Source organism: Tiliqua scincoides, chromosome 2, assembly GCF_035046505.1.
Source record: "Tiliqua scincoides isolate rTilSci1 chromosome 2, rTilSci1.hap2, whole genome shotgun sequence".
In the NCBI taxonomy this organism is placed as follows: Eukaryota; Metazoa; Chordata; class Lepidosauria; order Squamata; family Scincidae; genus Tiliqua; species Tiliqua scincoides.
In genome coordinates this window covers 103236155-103256762 of record NC_089822.1, presented here as the reverse complement: position 1 = coordinate 103256762, position 20608 = coordinate 103236155, and the positions used below count along the sequence as shown (strand labels likewise).

Genomic DNA, 20608 nt, shown 5'->3' with positions numbered 1-20608 from the left:
CCACAGCACATGCAAGAGGTCAAATAGTCGCCCTCACACTGATAGCAGTTGCATCGGGCCAGCAGGCTCATTGGAGACTGGGGGCTACCTGTGGGCTGGACTGGGAGTCCTCAAGGGCCCCAAGTGGCCCTCAGGCTGGGGCTTGGGCACCCCTTATCTAGACGTTTAGATCTATGCAGAGAGAGATCTCATGCTCAAGCACCAGAAAACATTTCAGCACAAAGTGAGAAGCAGACTGCTTAGTTTGGCAGGTTTAATTCTTTTCCTATTATACAAAATATTTTACAATTTAAGAACATTTTCCCAACAAAAAAAATCATATACAGATATTTATATTCAAAGAGCCAATTACCCAGAAGGAGAATTGTATACATAGAAATCACCAGTCCCCTTTCACTTTACAAGAGCAAAATGGCAGAAAAAGAATTAAGACAAAAGCTCCTGGTCTGCACTGTTGACGTGCTTTGGCTCACTTTCCTTAAGGAAGAAGGAAACTCACTTTCCTTCCCCACTTCCAGAAGGACACCTACTTGCAAGAGCAGAGAACTGGAGAATGGCTCCCCCAACTCTTTTCTTGGGGAGAATACTTGAGTGTATGGTTTACTGGTGACTCCATGAGATACTTCTCCATCCTTTTGTGTTGTACCTTTAAAGTTAAGAACACCTCTGAAGGTGAAAGCCTAGAATTCCATGCCATGATTCTTCCAATTGAGAGAGAGCTTACAGAATCACCATGCCAGAAGATATGCCAAGGCTGCTGCTGCTGCTCACACTACTGGCTCTGCAGTTTGAGCACAGACACTATTCCTGATATGCCCAATAGGATTTTTAATTGCTGGTTATCATAGGCACAGGAGCAGCTGGTCACTTTAATGTCGTATCCAGTGGACATTAGGATAGGATTTTCTGCTTTTCTACAGAATCCAGCAGACTAAGGGTGGCCATTGGCTGTTCTTGCTGGGTGTCACACTGGTTAACGGGAAGCTATTTCTACATTGGTAGGTCCAACACAAAATGTGATCAGCCTGAATGAAACATGGAAAATACATGTCTCTAGTTCTCTGGAATATCCTGGAGGGGAAGAAAGAAGGTTGTAGGGGTGGGGAGAAGAGAGATTAGTGCTGGCAAGGGCTCAGCCTGCACTCGCAGGGGAGCCCATCTGAGAGTCATTGCTGCAGCCCAAAAGCCTGTAGCAGGGTGGGAAGGTCCCGGGCATCAGCTGCCCCATAGAGGTCACTCTGGCCCAGCATAGAAAGTGCCATACGGAGGGTGCTCCAGATGTTGTCTGACATGGCGCCCTGTTGGCCTCGCGGGCCTCTGCTCTTCTGCTGCATGTGCAAGGCCTCCAAGAAGTGCTCCACAGCTTCTCTGTCAAGACAGGAGAGCACAGTGGTTGATGGGCAAGCAGAGACATGGAAGGGCACATATTGCTCCAATATAAGGACAGACAGGTGAAGGTAACAATTTCAAGTCTTTCATACTCAGTCTTACTCATTGGCTGGCTAACATACAACTGTGCTCAAACAATACACCCAAAGTTACACAACTATATGCAGCTGCTATATTTGTAGTGGATGTTGGTACGATGGTTCTACTCTTAATCTTGCAAGTCTTAATATCCTTAACCCATCATGGCCAAGAAATCCTTGTGTGGCTGCTTGAAAGCATCACTAGTTTAAGATGCACCCTCAACAGGGTGCCTTGGAGAAGGAGAGGAAGAGGAAGACGACGAGGAGAGGGTAAGTGTACTCCTTCTAACTCTTTGTCTTTCTAACTAACTCCCTGTCTTCTAACCTTAACTTTAAATCAACCTTAAATCAAAGTTGAAAGTTAGCACCTAAGGGAGGTACATAGGTCTACTCTGAGCAGGAGCAGAGTCCTACTCGTGAGTAAGAGCCCAAGGGTCAGGCACTTAAATCAAAGTTGAAAGTTAGCTGCACCAAACTCACCTAAGTTAGCACCTAATCGAAGGAAGGGAGGAGGATAAAGTGGAAAGCAGGTTTTTCTACTTTGTTTTAAATTAACCCTATACTTAACCCAAGTTAAACTTAATCTAAGTTAGAACATAACCTAAACAGTTCAGTAAATTGGGACACAGGATCTAGAGAGCAATAAATAATTAAACTCAAATAAAAACTAGCTTGAGGTCCAGCCTCAAAACAGTCCAGCCTAAGAGAACAGAACTAGGAGGGAAAGAACCTAGTAAGGGCCATCTGGTTCGGGACTCCTCATCCCTATGGGATGAGGATGGGGAGGTTAGAGAACAACAAGACAAAGGCAGAGTAGGAGAAGAAATTGGGAAAGGTAGAGTGATGGGATGTGATAGACGGTTTGGCACAATGAGAGGATGCGGGGACAAAGGAGCTAATAAGCAGCCCATCCTGGGGCATTCCGTGTACAAATGCTTTTATGCAAATGCCCGAAGTCTATGAGCAGAGGTGGGAGAACTGGAATGTCTGGTGACTAGGGAAAACATTGACATAGTGGGCATAACGGAAAACTGGTGGAATGCAGAGAATCAGTGGGATACTGCAATCCCGGGCTATAAACTCTACAGGAGGGACAGGCAGGGGCGTGTTGGAGGTGGGGTGGCCATTTATGTTAAGGAAGGGATAGAATCCAGCAAAGTAGAGATTGAAGGTGGGTCCGACTCCACCGTAGAATCTCTGTGGGTTAAATTACCAGGCTTGTGCAGCGATGTAATACTGGGGGCGTGCTATCGTCCTCCAGACCAGAAATCGGATGGGGACCTTGAAATGAGGAAACAGATCAGGGAGGTGACAAGGAGGGACAGGGTTGTAATCATGGGGGACTTCAATTATCCTCATATTGACTGGGTCAATTTGTGTTCTGGTCACGATAAGGAAACCGGATTTCTTGACGTGCTAAATGACTGTGGCTTAGATCAGCTAGTCACGGAGCCCACCAGAGGACAGGTGACTCTGGATTTAATATTGTGCGGTATGCAGGACCTGGTTAGAGATGTAAATGTTACTGAGCCATTGGGGAACAGTGATCATGCTGCAATCCGTTTTGACGTGCACATTGGGGGAAGAATACCAGGCAAATCTCTAACAAAAACTCCTTGACTTCCGACGGGCAGACTTCCCCCAAATGAGGAGGCTGGTTAGAAGGAGGTTAAAAGGGAGGGTAAAAAGAGTCCAATCTCTCCAGAGTGCATGGAGGCTGCTTAAAACAACAGTAATAGAGGCCCAGCAGAGGTGTATACCGCAAAGAAAGAAGGGTTCCACTAAATCCAGGAGGATGCCCGCATGGCTAACCAGCCAAGTTAGAGAGGCTGTGAAGGGCAAGGAAGCTTCCTTCCATAAATGGAAGTCTTGCCCTAATGAGGAGAATAAAAAGGAACATAAACTTTGGCAAAAGAAATGTAAGAAGGTGATACGGGAGGCCAAGCGAGACTATGAGGAACGCATGGCCAGCAACATTAAGGGGAATAATAAAAGCTTCTTCAAATATGTTAGAAGCAGGAAACCTGCCAGAGAAGTGGTTGGCCCTCTGGATGGTGAGGGAGGGAAAGGAGAGATAAAAGGAGACTTAGAGATGGCAGAGAAATTAAATGAGTTCTTTGCATCTGTCTTCACGGCAGAAGACCTCAGGCAGATACCGCTGCCCAAACGGCCCCTCCTGACCGAGGAGTTAAGTCAGATAGAAGTTAAAAGAGAAGATGTTTCAGACCTCATTGATAAATTAAAGATCAATAAGTCACCGGGCCCTGATGGCATCCACCCAAGAGTTATTAAGGAATTGAAGAATGAAGTTGCAGATCTCTTGACTAAGGTATGCAACTTGTCCCTCAAAACGGCCACGGTGCCAGAAGATTGGAGGATAGCAAATGTCATGCCTATCTTTAAAAAAGGAAAGAGGGGGGACCCGGGAAACTATAGGCCGGTCAGCCTAACACCCATACCGGGTAAGATGGTGGAATGCCTCATCAAAGATAGGATCTCAAAACACATAGACGAACAGGCCTTGCTGAGGTAGAGTCAACATGGCTTCTGTAAGGGTAAGTCTTGCCTCGCAAACCTTATAGAATTCTTTGAAAAGGTCAACAGGCATGTGGATGTGGGAGAACCCGTGGACATTATCTATCTGGACTTTCAGAAGGCGTTCGACACGGTCCCTCACCAAAGGCTACTGAAAAAACTCCACAGTCAGGGAATTAGAGGACAGGTCCTCTCGTGGATTGAGAACTGGTTGGAGGCCAGGAAGCAGAGAGTAGGTGTCAATGGGCAATTTTCACAATGGAGAGAGGTGAAAAGCGGTGTGCCACAAGGATCTGTCCTGGGACCGGTGCTTTTCAACCTCTTCATAAATGACCTGGAGACAGGGTTGAGCAGTGAGGTGGCTAAGTTTGCAGACGACACCAAACTTTTCCGAGTGGTGAAGACCAGAAGTGATTGTGAGGAGCTCCAGAAGGATCTCTCCAGACTGGCAGAATGGGCAGCAAAATGGCAGATGCACTTCAACGTCAGTAAGTGTAAAGTCATGCACATTGGGGCAAAAAATCAAAACTTTAGATATAGGCTGATGGGTTCTGAGCTGTCTGTGACAGATCAGGAGAGAGATCTTGGGGTGGTGGTGGACAGGTCGATGAAAGTGTCGACCCAATGTGCGGCGGCAGTGAAGAAGGCCAATTCTATGCTTGGGATCATTAGGAAGGGTATTGAGAACAAAACGGCTAATATTTTAATGCCGTTGTACAAATCTATGGTAAGGCCACACCTGGAGTATTGTGTCCAGTTCTGGTCGCCGCATCTCAAAAAAGACATAGTGGAAATGGAAAAGGTGCAAAAGAGAGCGACTAAGATGATTATGGGGCTGGGGCACCTTCCTTATGAGGAAAGGCTACGGCGTTTGGGCCTCTTCAGCCTAGAAAAGAGATGCCTGAGGGGGGACATGATTCAGACATACAAAATTATGCAGGGGATGGACAGAGTGGATAGGGAGATGCTCTTTACACTCTCACATAATACCAGGACCAGGGGACATCCACTAAAATTGAGTGTTGGGCGGGTTAGGACAGACAAAAGAAAATATTGCTTTACTCAGCGTGTGGTCTGTGGAACTCCTTGCCACAGGATGTGGTGCTGGCGTCTAGCCTAGACGCCTTTAAAAGGGGATTGGACAAGTTTCTGGAGGAAAAATCCATTACGGGGTACAAGCCATGATGTGTATGCGCAACCTCCTGATTTTAGAAATGGGTTATGTCAGAATGCCAGCTGCAAGGGAGGGCACCAGGATGAGGTCTCTTGTTATCTGGTGTGCTCCCTAGGGCATTTGGTGGGCCGCTGTGAGATACAGGAAGCTGGACTAGATGGGCCTATGGCCTGATCCAGTGGGGCTGTTCTTATGTAACAGGATGGAACATAATAGAAAATAGGGACCACCTAAGTAAGCAGACTAGGTTCTGAGACAGAGGCACACCCGCACATCTCCCTGCTCTGAATAGGCTGTGCCTTGTCTTCCCTCCTTGTCAACAATTAAGGTTCCCCACTCACCGATGGGCCCCGAGATTGATGCAACTGATGCCTAGATTGTAGCGAGAGCGGATGTAGCCTGGCTGCAGCTCCAGAGCCCGCCTGTAAGCTGCCACAGCTTCCTCACTCCGGTTCCCATTGGCTAAGGTAGCTCCCAGCTTGTTCCACAGGAGGTGATCCTGGAAGAGTAGCCACAGCCAGACTTCATGAAGCGACAAGTTGTTATACAGATCTCTCTGCTCCGCCCAGTAACACCACATTTTTTGAGGGTCTCCCAAGGTCTTTTCAAACCTTTGGCTCCCTCTTCCCCTCAGTCTCCATGCCTCCAGTTCCCCTAGATTTGTGTATAAGGCTCCCGAGTACTGTTACAGCAAAGCAGCTCAGGCCAAACTACACCTCCAGCTATACTTCTGCCTGGCATCATCCCAAGATCAGATGTGGTAGGGATAGTCAAGGAACATTAATTCACATAAAGCAGAGGTTCTGCTGGTAAGAGTATGGTACACAGTTTTAGGGAAGCACTTGAATCCAGCCCTATAATAGGACGGTCAGGCATTAGCAATGACCAGAACTGCTTTACTCTATCAAAAGGTTGAAGCTGATACAAGAATCTAGCCTTTCAGGAGAAAAGTACAGACAATTCATCTGGTCGTCGTCGTCCCTGCCCCCCCAAAATGGCTGTCTGGGTTTTGACAATGATAGACCAGAACTCTTTCACCAGTAGTTAGTTTTTTATGTGAAGAGATTTGGAAAAAAAAGGTCTGGAATTCAGTCACTCAAATTCAGTCACTCAAGACACCACTTGCAGACTGAAGTGTTACGGCCCAGACCAAGAGATCTCACTGAGGTGGCAAATGTCAGCCCTACTTCAGAAGTGTTGCCTCCCTATCCCACCACGCTCCTCCCCTCTCTCAGCCCTGCTTGCACCTTCCTTACATTTGGGCGTGCACTCAACGCGGCAGTGAAGCAATCCACAGCCTTCTCGTACTCGCCACTCAGGTTGAAGAGAACGCCCAGGCCACACTGCACATCTGGGTCCACGGCCGAAGTGTTGCTACGCACTGCTGCCAAGAACAGCTCCTTCACCTCAACAAAGAGTGAACTGGGGGTGGAAAAGCAGGTACGTATTAGAGTTCTATTGGTCTCACACACACACACACACACACACACACACACACCCATTCCAGACTAGGCCCCACCAGCAGCATACAACAAAGGACAGAGTGCCTATACCTTTAACCATTGTATAGAATTTTGGCCAGTGCAGCTTTCTTAACTCTTCCATGCCAAGCTGCACCTGCCAAAATTCCCTCTTCTATATAAAAGTTAGGTATAAACATGGTGTCTTCCATTGTATCTGGTCATCCTGCTCCACACACCTTCTCATATTCTCCCAGCTCTCTTCCGCCCAACCCTTTCCCAACTCACTCAGTCAACAGGGAGCCCAAGAGACGCTTTGAGGGCCCAAGACCCGTGTCAGGGCTGTCTGCTTCTCCCTCCTTCGCCACCAGATGAGCGTAGTCTGGCTTGTGCCACAACCAATCGCGCAGGGTCTCACAGGCCTGCTTCTGCAGGGACTCATTGGTGAAGCTGACTGCCAAAGCCATAAGTGCTGTGAGGTTTCCAGGCTGCAACTCCAGGCACCTGCAGGATAGAGGCCACATTCAGAGGAGATATTTGTGTGTTCTCACCACATTAGCCCTTGACAGGAGAGGAAAAGGCTAATCATCCCTCCTCATCCTGAATATTCACATGAGCAGCAGCAACATGGGTAGACTTGCTGGCTGGGAGTGAACAGGGTCTTGCTTGAAATGCAGCCATTTCCTCAGTGGAAAGATCTACATCTCAAGTGCTGGTGTTTAAAAAGGGGCAAGTAGCTCCTGCCAGAGACTCAGAGCATTCTTAAGGGTATGGAATTTTGGATTGTCTGTCATCCACCACCTTAACACCATGTGTTATGTTCTCGTGAGTAACAAAAGCAAAAAGACAATAGGTTCCTGCCCTGAGGAACTTACAATCTAAAATATTGGCAGTGGGGGGGTGGGTAGGGGAAGAAAGACAGGAAAGGGAGGTACAGGGAAAGGTACTGAAAGATTATTCACCTGCACTCAACATGCACAACCACAAATAAGTGCAACCTCAAAGACTTAGTCTGCCATTCTTGGCTTTTCCCCAGGCTGGCTACTCACCGCCTGAGTGCGCTGATTGCTGAAAGCTCCTGTTCATTCTCTGCTTGTGTAGTTCCCAGGTACTGCCAAGCCTAACAGAGATATGAGAAGGCATCTGGGCTGCTTTAATTCCGCATACAGCTGGACTGAGAGAGGGGGTTGATTTTTGAAAACATCTGTCACATCCTGCGTCCCCAAAGGCCATCTTCTCAGTGATTGGGAAGGCTAAATTATTTACTAGGGATTAAAAGAAAGTGTCTGCCCCTTGCAAAGGCAATCATACTAGTGTCCCATGACTTGACACACTGTTCAGTTGGGCAACAGAACGGCCAGGGAGCACTGGGTTGGTTATTTCAACAAAAGGCCAGTGTGTTTCCTTCATACACCCCATTTAGAGCAAAGGCAATGCAAAATGCAATGCAGGTGTGTCTGCCCTTAGTGATGAAACCACATACTGACTAGGTGGTACCATCAGTGGAGTTGCTAGGGGGGTGCAGGCTGCACCAGGTGAAGCACTGGGAGGGGGGACGCACCCGGGGGGGGCGAAGTGCTAAAACTGCAGCATTAGGAGCTACCTCATGTTGGATGCGGAATGTCCAGCGGAATGCAATGCAAAAAACAGAATTGAAATCGCTCCTTTCGTTCAAAAGTTATGGCTAAAAAACCGGAGGGGAAAAATGCATGGAGCCCTATGGAAAGAGACAGTGAGCCGTATCACGCGTTTACTCATGAGTAGGCATACTTGCCATAGTCCATCGGAAAGGGCAGGCTGAGAGGAATCCATGACACCAGATTGGTCCTCACCCAATGAATGCAGCCCCCAAAAACACCCGAGGAGATTCCTCCCTCCCAGCTGCGAGTCTATGGAGCCCTAAGGAAGGCAAACGCAGCCACATGGTTGCATTTACTCATGAGTAGGTAGACATGCCTTGGCTGGTGGTCAGGCCAGGCAAAGGGGTATGTGAGGACACCAGAATGGTCCTGATCCGATGGAGCTGAAGTGCAATAAATGCTCCAGAAGGCAGCCCCCCCCCCATTAAAAAGGACAAAAAAAAGGCTTCAGCTGGTAAGGGGAACATTTTCTATTTTGTACTTGTAAAGCCAGGTGGGTCTTTGTATTGATATGCTTGAAAAAGAAGAACTTTAAACTGGGCACTGGGGAGGGCTGGAAATCTCACACTGATTCTTTTTGGGGGGTTGTTATTGCAGGCAGACTACAGGGTAAGCTCCATTGACCACTATGGGTCTTACTTCTGAGTAGACATGCATAGGATTGGGCTCACAGGCTGCAATTCTACCCACGCTTTCCTGAGAGTAAGCCCCATTGACCACAATAAGACTTACTTCAGAGTAGATTCACTTGGTGGACTGGCTCCCCCTTATTTAATTATTTCTTTTATTTTAATTTAATTATTTATAATTATTTATTTTAATTTGCTTTATGATGTCACTTCTGGCCATGACTTCACTTCCAATTGGTCCTGGACAGATTGTCATTCTAAAAAGTGAGTCCCAGTGCTAAAAGTTTGAGAACTGCTGCAATAGGGTATTAGTAAGTTGACATGGGGAAGGGGGGGGCGTAAGAGAGAAAGACTACAAGTTTTCAAAATCACTAAAATCAGGGTCTGGAAGACTAATACCATCATGTTATATATCAATGTGTAATTTCATGCAGAATGCAATGAAACAAACCACATGGAAATATCTGGATCAAATACTGCTCTCCCTTCTGCACTCACCTCCATGTGCTCAGGATTCTGCTGCACAGCAGCCTCAAAAAACAGGACAGCATTGGGAAGGTCACCCTCCTCCAAGCATTTCAGACCTTCTTCAAAAGCCTGGGGATGATCCCGTACAGGGTTGTCTTCTTCAAACTGGTATCCCTAGCAGGAAGGGGAGAAGCAAACGGTTTGCTTGGAAAAAGCAATTCTTTGTTTATTCCAAGGGAGATAGGGAGACACAGTCCATTGCTTCATTATCCTCCTCTGCCTCCAATTTGCTCAGAATGTCATACATTTTACACTCTATCAACCTATCTACAATCCTTCACCTTTGAGTGGAGACAGCAGGGAGGGGGAAGAAGAGCAAAAAGGTCAAGTAAGGTAGGAGAGATTCTCTACTGTGAGTAGACATAAGGGTGCCCCTCTTTGGAGGAATACCAGAAGGGTTCCATACAACTCCCCAAACTCTAAGAATCATGGTAATGTGAGTCGCACGTGAATAGAAGACAATATGCCAGTATGCTGCATCCACTGGTGCAGGGAACTGACCCTGTAAGAACTCATCCAACATGACTCTGCTGCTTGCCATGAGGATGAAGCCTGGACAAGGGCACAGCCAAACCTCAACTTTGGAGGTCGAAGCAGGGGTACTGATGAGCTTGCACCAAAGGATAGAGGTTCAGCTGCATTCCCTCTGCTCTGCCCACACCAAGCCCCAGGGCCAAAATCAGCCCAACACTCAGCACCAGGCATTGCAGTAGTGTCTGAGTCCTCTTACCCACCAGGTCCCCAGTGCTGGCAGACCTCTCCTCAACTCCAACCACTGAAAGGGGCAGGAAACTCAGCAGTACCCTTTTAACTACCGACATCTTCCCCCAGGTCCAATGAAAGAGGCAGAAAGAAGGAAAGCAGCTTAAACGCAAGGGAAGGGGTGAAGGAGGAGGCAATGCTGGTAGGCTTGACTTCCCTCTTACTCCCCACTTCACAATTCCTTGCAAGTACCCATATATATTCTTTTTTGAAGAACCTACACTTACATGCACTGTCTGCCTGCTTGCTCCCAATGTAAAATTGCACAACCAACAGAAAAGGTGAGAAACAGGAAGCAGGGGTGTGTATGTCAGTGGAGAAAAAAAACCATCACCCTTCTGCTTTATGGACGGTGTCCCAGTACCTTATCATAAGTGGAGCTGGTAAGATCCTCATAGTCTGTTAGCCATGGATGGGCCTCTGCATCTCGCTTGGCCATCTCCTCCCACTCAGCCTGCAGCTTGTCCCAGAAATCCACATCTGACTGGAGAAAAAGAGGAAGCTGAAGACCAGCACCTAGTTGCCCCAAATATATGCATCAGAGATCTCACTTGAGTAAAGGGCTCAGGTCCTGATGATGTTTTACCTCCACAGCAGTCTTGGCCTGCTCAAACTCAGCATCCAGGCCTAGTGCTTCCCCAGGATGGGTAAACTGATCCACCCAGGCTTCAGGTGTGTTCTGAGAGAAGAACATAATGATAAGAGGTTAGACATAGCAAGGTCTAAGACCCGAGCATTTTCTCAAAGATAGAACATACTGTATAGCCCTGTCCCCAATGCTGAGGAACACACAGTTTGTAGACACACCTATCAGAGCTCTGTCAGGCAACCTGCTATGCAGGCTCTTTTCTGCTCCTAGACACTGTACTGCTCTGCCCAAGGTCACACTTCCGATCCCCAACCGTATTCCAGCACACTGGGGGCACAGCCTACTGGCTACAGAGAGCAGACTGCAAGGCAGCTTACAGCCCCTAAGCAGCTGGGAGTCCTACCTGCTGCTGTATAAACTCAGCTGCCCATTGCTCTGCCTGATCCTGGTCTCTGGGGGTAATGGTCACCCGATTGGCCTCGATGGACACCCTCCCATCTCCAATCTGGCGGACAAACTTTAGGAACTGCATAAAGAAAGGAGACACAGGGTAGAGACCTTCACCGTTCAACCCTTAGTTTGTAAGAGTGTTATCTGGACAAATCTGGAGCCCGGACTGGGCAGAGCCAGCCAGAGAGGAGGAGAAGAGACAAATTCAACTTCACTGGGCCAAAAAGGCATGAGGAACATGGAACTAAATCACCTGCCCATGGCAAGCACTTAAAACAACTAGGTTCTTGAGAAGGCAACTCCAAGAATGTGGTCAGGGTCAGGCCAAGACCCAACCCCATTCAAGTTCTGCAAGTTCTGCTATCAAATTGCCACTCTCCACACCCCTATTTTGTCTTGGATTGATAACCAGACAATCAGGGGAGGGCCAATTTGCCTCAGGACATTCAATTTCTAATCCTTAAGACAATGGTTCCAATCCTCAAACAAAAGAGTATGGAGACAGGGTAACTATTTACATGTATAACCGAGTAATACCCTTGGGGAGGAAACAACAGATTTGCTCAGTTAAACAGATCACATCATGGATAATGTGGCTGCACTTACACTGCTGGAGACCAAGAGTTTGTAGAAGTTGGGCAAGACTCCCCGCAGTGCACATACCATCACACTAGTACCCATGCTTCCTTTTTCCAAGGAAGCACAAGTCAATTAACACATTTTATTTCCACAACAGATTTGTGAAGTAGGTTAGGCTGAGAGACAATAACTGACTAGGCTTAGACAGTGGACTTTACGGTCAACTAGGAACTTGGACTCAGATCTCATGAATCCAGATTCTAAACTCTACTCACTACGTCACACTGGCTCTTTAACAACAGTTCAAAGGAAGTCAAGCACTGTACAATGTAGCCTATGCTGAGCCCTCACCAAAAGTTGTCAACACAGGCCAGCCAGCCTAACCTAGCCATCTGTCAGCAACTGCTATGTGGCAAGTGTATATCCCTCTCAGGGCCACATTTCACATATTTGATGTTTGAAGTTCCCTCACTGTGACTTTACCATGCCCTTTTTCTACACAGGGAGACGCATATGTGCAAGAGAAAGTTCAGGCTCTCATGTTGAAAATGAAATTCAATGTTTACGGAGCCAAAAGAAACAAAAGCATCAATTCTACATCTTAAGACAAAATCCCAATTTAAAATCCAAAATCCTTGCTGAGCCATTAAGCCAACTGGGTGATCTAGGCACATTAAGTTATTGCGTCTCAACTTTATTTACCTCACTAGGCTATTGTGGAAATGAAATGGGATAATCACCAAATACTTCCTTTGAATTCTCTTGCTCAGCCTAACAAGTAGACCCTGTCTCATATGAAGAGACCACCAGGCTTTTTTAATTTTTATTTTTTTACCTCAGAATCATTCAGTTTGGGGTCATCCACTTTTGAGAGAAAATCATTGGCAGTTTTCTTGAGCTCATCTTCAGGCTGGTATTCCTCATACCTTTGATCAGAAAGAAGAAATCTTGCTCAAGAATGAGTGAAAAGGAGGCTGTTATATGTCTTAATTAACCCAATACAGAGAGAAACTGCCAAGGGACTCCCTCCAGACTTTGCCCTAAGACTGTCAGTTGTTCCTATGCCAGTCCCTTCTTCACAAATTGAGCCTCCAGCTGCTGTCCCTCACCCACAAACACCTTGGTGTGAAAGCACATCTCCTCTGCTGCACCACCTTGAGCAACTCATGTAGGATAAGACCAAACCCACAGTCCACCCAGAGGAACCGATCAAGGATGCTAATGAAGAGCAGGCTTTTTATAGAGCAACCAGAACAGCTATTGACCCTCCTTTGCCAGTTTGGAGTTCCTCTGAAGTTCCCAGGCTTTGCTCCAGTATCCCTCAAGGTCCTACCTAAAGCCCATCCCCTTAAACTTGTCCAAAATGTAGTGGGACTGCTCCGCATTTTGGTAATTTTTGGTGAGAGGCACCCAGACTTTGCCTCCTGCAAAGTGGCAATGAAGGCTCACCTCATCCCATGAAGGATTCCTCAGATGGTGAGGAAACCCTTTGCTGCTGACAGGAACATTTAGAACAGCTAAAACACTCCTTTCCTTCATTATGAGCCAAAGCATCAGCCAAATTCAAACATACAGCTTTTTGTGCTTTTGCTTCCTACTCCTTACAAGCAAGTGGGGAAAGATGACTGCCTTTTAATGCCAAAACCAAGGACAGGAAGAGTGTGGTGGGGGGGATCCAATGGAATTCAGTCTAGGACACCATCTCACTTCCTCTGAGAACTTGGAACTCACATATATAAACAACCTCAAGAGTTTTGCAACAGTATGTTCAAAACCCATGTGGAAGATTAGCAAATCACATAATCCAAAGGGGGAAAGGCACTTGACTTATTACAAGGGAAAACAATCACAAAGAAGGAAAATTACTTGGGTTTTGCATCCAGACATGCCTTATTCTATGGAAAACACACATTTCCACATTGGTTCTGCACATCTGATCTGCACCTCACTCCCACCATTCTTGAATCCCACAGCTGGAACTGCTGAAGGGAGCCTGCTAACTTCTCCACAAATTCTGATCTTGGTGAAATGCTACTTGGGATCACAGTGAAATTCAAGATCTTGCCCATGTTACTGTGGGTGATCAAACCACCAAGGTACTCACCACTTGTCAGACAGAGCTTGATCCTCTGATTCACCCAGCCACAGCTTTTCCTCTGATTGCTCCAAATATTCTTCTGCCCACTTGGCAGGAGATACGGACAAGGGATCTTTGCAGAAGCAGGGGATTGAGAGGGGAAAGAAGGCTTTAAAGGGGTGTTGCTGATTTTCCTAGCATGAGGGAAATGAGCTATTGTATACCACCAAGAAACTCTGACAGTTACTACGGATCACATATCAACCTGCCATGTATCAAGTCAAACCACTGATCCACCTAGCCCAGTACTGTTGACCATAACTCACCAAAATCCCAGGCAGGTCTTTCTTTCCCTGCCCTGCTACCCAAGATCCTTTTAAATGGAGCTGCTGAGGACTGAACTTGAGGCCTTCTGAATTCAAAACACACGCACCAATACTGAGCTGTTGTCTCGCTATTAAAAATATGAGACAGCCGCATGATGCTGTTGCAAAAGAAAATCAGTGCCATTTTGGCTAGTCTTAGCAAAAAGAAGCAGCTCTAGCCAACCTAAGTTAAATGAGTCACACTTACGTCCCACTGAAGTAAATGGGAGTTCAGTACAAAATAACTCCCATGTTCCAATGATTCTGATGGAACTTACAAACAGAGTGAATTCTCCAGCTAGACTGGGATCAGTGTATACAAGACTCAAGATGCAACAGAAGAGCTCTAAGTAGATTAGGGTGCAACCCTAGGCATGTCTACTCAGAAGTAAGTCCCATTGTGTTCTATGGGACGTACTCCCAGGAAAGTGTGTATAGGATTGCAGCCTTAATTAGCCCCCAACCCAACTGGAATAGTGATCCACTTGGATTAGCATATTTTAAGAAACATAGCACACAAGAAAAAAGGTAAGGGGAGGAAAAAAAAACAGATTTGATTCAGAATTTGGAATGCCAGACGGAAGAAACTCAGGTGACCACAGAAAAGATGAGTGAAGTAGGGACCCAATGGCAATTTGGATTTGTTTAGAAAATAAACAAGAAAAGCAATTATTCACTGTAGCCACTAGGCCAATTCAGAGGATACATCTGACCAGCCCTACCAACCATGTGATGAAGGCATGCAGGTCCATCTGAACCCCCCATTCCTTGCCTACCACCAGGCCATTCCATAATCACATAGAAGGGGGTCATCGATCCTATTTAAGTCGTATGAGTGGGGTGATTCAGATGGTCCAACCCCCACAATTGTATAGTGGTTGGGTGGAATGGGCACACTCATGCGCTTCATTGTGTGGTGGGCAGAGTCAGTTGTATTGTCTAAAGTGACCTAAAGACAAAGAAGCAACTAGCTCATGATGCACCCAAGGCAGGTGTAGGTTGGATCCTGAAGGGAACGTGTTTAGTGGTAAGAAGGGTTAGAAAACAAAGGAAGACACCAGAAGAGGTTGTAGTGGTTTTGTTTTTTTGTTGTTTTAAAAGGTAGTTTATTTTATCAGTGGTGGCTTAAACTTAGAGAATCTTGGTATCACAAGGGGTTAGAATAAATCAACAAAACAAGTCTTCTAGCATCTTAAAAACTAATCAACTTATTTCAGCATAAGCTTTCATGGGCTACAGTACGCATATCTGATGCATCTGCTGACGTGGGGACTACATTCCATGAAGGTTTATGTAGAAATAAACTGATTAGGCTTCAGGGTGTTATAAGACTCTTGTTGTTTATGCTGCAGCAGATTAGCATCTGTTAATTCTCTGGAAGAATAAATCAGGTTGTCTTGAAAAATATCCTGCTAAAGGGGAGTGGTTATCGACCAAACAAGGTCCAGTATGAGGCATGAAGATGCATGAAAATGTCTTCCTGGTACCAAATATGCTCCTTTGGACAGCCTCACCCGCAGTGGCCTTGCTTTTTCCATAGGTGCCAGTCTCCATCAAATGCAAGCAACACACTAGAAAGGGTGGTGGGTACATATGGTCAAGAGGCAAGGAGCACTGAAGGTAAACCAAGTTAACAAGCAAGAAATAAAAAGACACTGGATAAGAGTACCGGCACAGAAGGTGCCCAGTCCTTCAAACACCAGCCTCACCTGTAACCTCCGCAATGAACTCCTGGGACCAGTCCGCTTCATTATAATCCGTTGAAACATCAATGGTGCTGTCAGCAGCATCAAGGAACTCTTGTGCCCAGTTCTCAGACAGAGCCAGGGCTGCCACCCCTGGAGCTGAAGAGCAAGAAGAATGCAAAGAGGGTGTCAGAAGGCAAGCGCTCCATTACTCACAGGGACAAGCAAAGTATTAGCACACCGCAGAATCTGCTTCCCAACACGGACTCCCTAATTTCCTAAACTACATATCTATTTTGGGGGGAATATTCATCTTCCACAAGAAGCTACAATGGGCAATAGATGTCACAACCATCACTCATGTTCACCACATAGAAATTCTGCTGCTCCCCTACTTATACTAATGTTCCCACGCCCCACATCTCACCTCTCTGTGGGGCCTGCCTGAAGTTGGATTGCTCAATTTCCTGCATCTCAGCCAATAGGTCATCCATCTTGAATGTTTGAGGAGCCCGCGACAGGAGGGGGCCATTTTGCTCTTGAAGGAACTCTGCCACCAGCTGCCAAAGGATACATAGAAGCATGCATCTTTGGGTGCACACATAGGGGGGGAGAAGTGGTAGTAACAATATAGAATAAGTTAGGGAGGAACAAAGAGGAAACATGGAAAGGGAAATCTTACTTCATCCTCTGAGGCTCTTCCAAGAGGTTTGGGCACCTGGAGAAAAGAAAGGGCTATTTATTATCCAGTGATAGAGAAGTGGGATCCCAAATGATAAACAACCACTTTGGACTTGACAAATTGGTTCATGCTTTATGTTCCCCATGCGGCTTCATCCTCTCTGAAATCAGTCCTGCACATCCTCTCCAGGGCAAAAGGGTAAGATCAATATCAACCAAAACACAGAAAAATGGGGAATAGGAAGATGAAGTAAACCAGCAGCAGAATCCTATGCAGGTTTACTCAGAAGTAAGCAACTCTGAATTCAGTGAACTTTATTCCCAGGTAAGTGTATAGGACTGCAGCCTGAGCTTCCTATCTCTCCTCCCCTCCCATATATACTTAATTGTCAACACCAAAGCAGCCCAAAATTATACAGGCCTGTCCCCACCCAACAAGGCAACAGATGGGCACCTGCTCTTAGCAGAACCACTGCCCCATGTGATTGAAGCCCCCCTTGCAAAGGGACTAGGATTCTTGCACTTACCACCTCAGCCACTGGAGCAGTGGGGGGCCAAGCCAAGGGACCCCGAAGCCCCTCCTGTTGGAGGCCCTTGTCTTGAGTAAAGTGGCTGGCCAGCTTCATCAGAGGGTTGGAGCCCCCACATTCTGGTTCCACCAGCTCCCGCATTGCCATGGTGGGCGGTAGGAGAATGTTGCACCCACGCAACCCTCAGCCTGTCCAAAAAAGAAGCATTGCAAGATAGGCAGAGTGAGAGGACAACAGCACCAGGAAAAAATGTATGGGGGGAGGGAACCACAGAGGGGCAAAATGCATTTCAGGGTGGAGTGAGCTTTGTCCCACATGTTTGAAAGAAAAAGAAGTTTTGCACTAAAGCTTCCATCCTGAATATACTTTCTCTGAAGTAAATCCAACTAGTTTTTGTTGGCTTAAGCTTTCAGGTAAGCATGGTTAAGGGACAAATCCTATCCAATTTTTCAGTGCCAGTGCAGCCATGCCAATGGGGTATGCACTGCATCCTGTGGTGGATGGGTAATCATGGAGGCCTCCTCCAGATAAGCAAATATTTGTTCCTTTTCCTCAGGGCTGTGTTGTCACTACGCTGGCACAGGAAAGTTGTATAGGATTGGGCCCTAAGACAGCAGCCTTATTTTAAATGACCCAGCAGTGGGTCCCACAATAAAGGGGGGCAGTTCACCCTCCCCAGTTCACCCTCCCCCTTTCCTCTGGCACCATCTATGCCAGTATTTGTCAACCTTTTTCATCTCATGGCACAATGACAAAGCACTAAAATTGTCAAGGCACACCATCAGGTTTTTGACAATTGACTAAAATTGTCAAGGCACACCATGCTGCAGCAGGGGGGCTCCCACCCCCAATGGCCCTACTAATAAATGACCCTCTCCCAAATTCCCGTGGCACACCTGGGGACCATTTGCGGCACACCAGTGTTGAAAATGGCTGGTCTATGCAAACCATCTGTCCAGAACAGAACACCACATGCCTGCTAGGCAAGACAACCTGGACCTCTACTGCAATATAAATGTAGCAATTTAAATATAAGGGGGCTACATTTCTTTCTAGAATTCAAAAAATGTAATCCCCTTATAAGCCTCCACACAGAGGCCAAGTCAAATTTGCCTCTGCTTCTGCTAATGCCCCTTGTCTCCCAATCCCTGCCAGCGGTGTTACGCAGCAATGGGTGAAGTGCAACTACTGCACTCTGTACATAGTCAGAAGGGCTGCCTCCACTGCTCCTTAACCCATTCCAAGAACTGAGCCCTGGCCCTACGAACAGGTTCCAGGACTGAGCCAGCGCTAAGCACGTCAGACCCCCCAGTGCCCCATTTCCATCAAGTGGCATGCATGCCCAGAGTGGAGGGCAACAGCTAGAGCAGGGTCTGATCCTGGATCATCCCCCCTATACGTCACTGTTCCAAGCGGGGCTCCTTCTGCCTCCCACGCCCCGCAGGCTAGCCAGTCTCCTCCTCCCACCAGCTTTGGGGATGAAGCCAACCAATTCACCAGGCTTGGAAGGCCTCGCTGCCTCCCTCCACGAAGGCCGAATTACCCGGCCTCCCTGCAGACTCCTCTCCACGGCTGGCTGCCCAAAGCGGGGGCAGGCGATGCTCTCCCCCAGTGGGGGCGGCCAGCGCGCAACCTGAGCACAGTCAGAAATCCCCCCTCCCCCCCACCATACCTGCCTGCAAAGTCCTGCCCTGTCTTGATGTTTCAACATTCGCAAGGCAAGCAGGGGGCGGAGCCACCCTTAAAGGGCCAGGCACGACTTTAAGCCCGGTGGCCACAATGCCACTTTTTCTTTCGCGGGGTGGGGGAGGGGGCTATAGGCAGAGACCGGGAGTGAAAGCGCAGTACGTCGGCGTTGCAGGCGAATGGAGATCGTGCTCCCCTCCAACCTGATCCTCTCCAGGGTGATGGCATTTTGCTCCTAAGAAAGTGTGTGGCTTGCCTAGGAGCACGTCCCATTGAACAGTCCCATTGAACTGGGATGCACCAGTGCACTGGAGCTGCCAGCCTATTTTCTCTCTGCTTACCCGTCTCATGCAACTCAGTTGGGCTTACTTACTTAAAGAGTAGGCGTGCCGCAAAATATACCTTTAAAGGTAAAGACACGTGAAAGGACAAAAGGACGTTCTGATGAGAACAAGTGTCTTTTTTTGGTTACGGTCTTAGAGCCCAAGCCTATGCATGTCTACTCAGAAGTAAGTCCCAACATTATAGTCAATGAGACTTACTCCCAGGAAAGTGTGGATAGGATTGCAGCCTTAGAGCCCCATCCTAGGCACGTCTACTCTGAAGTAAGTCCCATTATATGCAGTGGGGCTTACTCCCAGGGAAGCGTGGATAGGATTGCAGCCTTGATGGGGGCGGGGCCATGGAAGAACTCTTACATTTTTCTAAGACTTTTCCCCTGCCACGCTGCTACTTGTCAAAGCACCCACAACGACACTACAACTCAACACGCTGGCGTGCAAACAGCTTCAGCAGAGCAGCAGCCCAGTGGGCAATCCAGAGCATTCCAGTTCAGTGTATCAAGTCATCTCTCCATGAAAGTGTCCCGGACTCAGGCTGCAATCCTATCCACACTTACCTGGGAGTAAGCCCCACTGACTATAACGGGACTTACTTCAGAGTAGACAGGCATAGGATTGGACTCTCAGTTGGTACAGCACAGTTGTCTACAACCTTTCTCGTGCCATGACCCCAATAAATTAATAAAATATGAGACTGGGGACCCACTGCCCATCCCACCCCTCTTCAGGGACCTGATGTGCCCACCCCTGCATCCTCCCACCTTGTTTCCCCTATCTCTTGTGGGTTCACAACGACCCTGTGGGGTAGGAACCTGAGCAGAGCCAGCCTTAGGAGGTGTGGGGCAAAACAGCAGTACTCCTATACCAAGAACTCAGTGATCTTAAAACTCAGTTTGATAAGGCAGTATAATTATTGGGTTGGATCTATCCAAGCTCTCTCTTGCTCAGACTTTGAAAGGTTGCCACAACCCCCCAAATGAAGCTTTGCAACCCCACTGAGGTCCCAACCCACAGGTTGAACATCACTGGTATAGCACATGGATGTTCAAATTGAGGAGTCACAAAAGCAGCAATTCCTGAGGCAAGCCACAAGACAGGGAACACCACGGAGCTGGTGAGAAAAATGGAGGCTAGTCCAAATATTCCTAATAGAAACAAGGATCTTGCCATGTCAAACTAGAGAACTTGCTCCTGTTCTCTAGAGAAGTTACCTTCTTGGGCTAGCAGCAGCTTTGAAGGGGCTATTTTCATCAGGACCATGGCACTGCAGGAAAGGGTTAAATACCCCTTCCAGGCATGTTGCTGTCAAGCTCAGATCACCCCTTCCTTTCACATTGCTACTTACAGGTTTAAGAAATACACGCAGAACCAAACTAGATCCTTAATGCACTGAGGACTTTGGCCCCAAAGGACCCAGTTGTGAATGAG

At 47.3% G+C, this 20608-nt stretch overlaps 1 protein-coding gene across 5 annotated transcripts; it reads right to left on the bottom strand.

Annotated features, from left to right (window-relative positions):
• Nucleotides 1-244: 244 nt before the first annotated feature.
• Nucleotides 245-18867, bottom strand: PEX5 (peroxisomal biogenesis factor 5). 5 transcript variants are annotated; one of them, XM_066615969.1, is made up of 16 exons: nt 18826-18867; nt 17151-17341; nt 16625-16660; nt 16370-16502; nt 15967-16101; nt 13920-14025; nt 12651-12741; nt 11190-11312; nt 10784-10876; nt 10562-10681; nt 9406-9549; nt 7688-7758; nt 6927-7142; nt 6435-6600; nt 5520-5677; nt 245-1368 (listed from the first exon to the last, which is right to left on the bottom strand). In XM_066615969.1, the coding sequence occupies exons 2-16, from the start codon at nt 17298-17300 to the stop codon at nt 1167-1169; spliced, it is 1944 nt and encodes a 647-aa protein (XP_066472066.1). In that variant the 5' UTR covers nt 17301-17341; nt 18826-18867; the 3' UTR covers nt 245-1166. The 5 variants fall into 5 exon arrangements, with proteins under 5 accessions (XP_066472066.1, XP_066472067.1, XP_066472068.1 ...); XM_066615970.1 differs by having other exon boundaries at nt 18830-18862; XM_066615971.1 differs by lacking the exon at nt 18826-18867 and adding an exon at nt 18697-18769.
• Nucleotides 18868-20608: the final 1741 nt, after the last annotated feature.

Excerpts from the sequence above, each read along its gene's own strand:
- PEX5 (XM_066615969.1), bottom strand. The coding sequence starts at position 17,300 with ATGGCAATGCGGGAGCTGGTGGAACCAGAATGTGGGGGCTCCAACCCT. Across the intron at positions 16,503-16,624 it reads GAAGAGCCTCAGAGGATGAA|CTGGTGGCAGAGTTCCTTCA; the intron begins GTAAGATTTCCC and ends ATCCTTTGGCAG. Across the intron at positions 6,601-6,926 it reads TTGGGCTCCCTGTTGACTGA|TTCACTCTTTGTTGAGGTGA; the intron begins GTGAGTTGGGAA and ends TTCCACCCCCAG.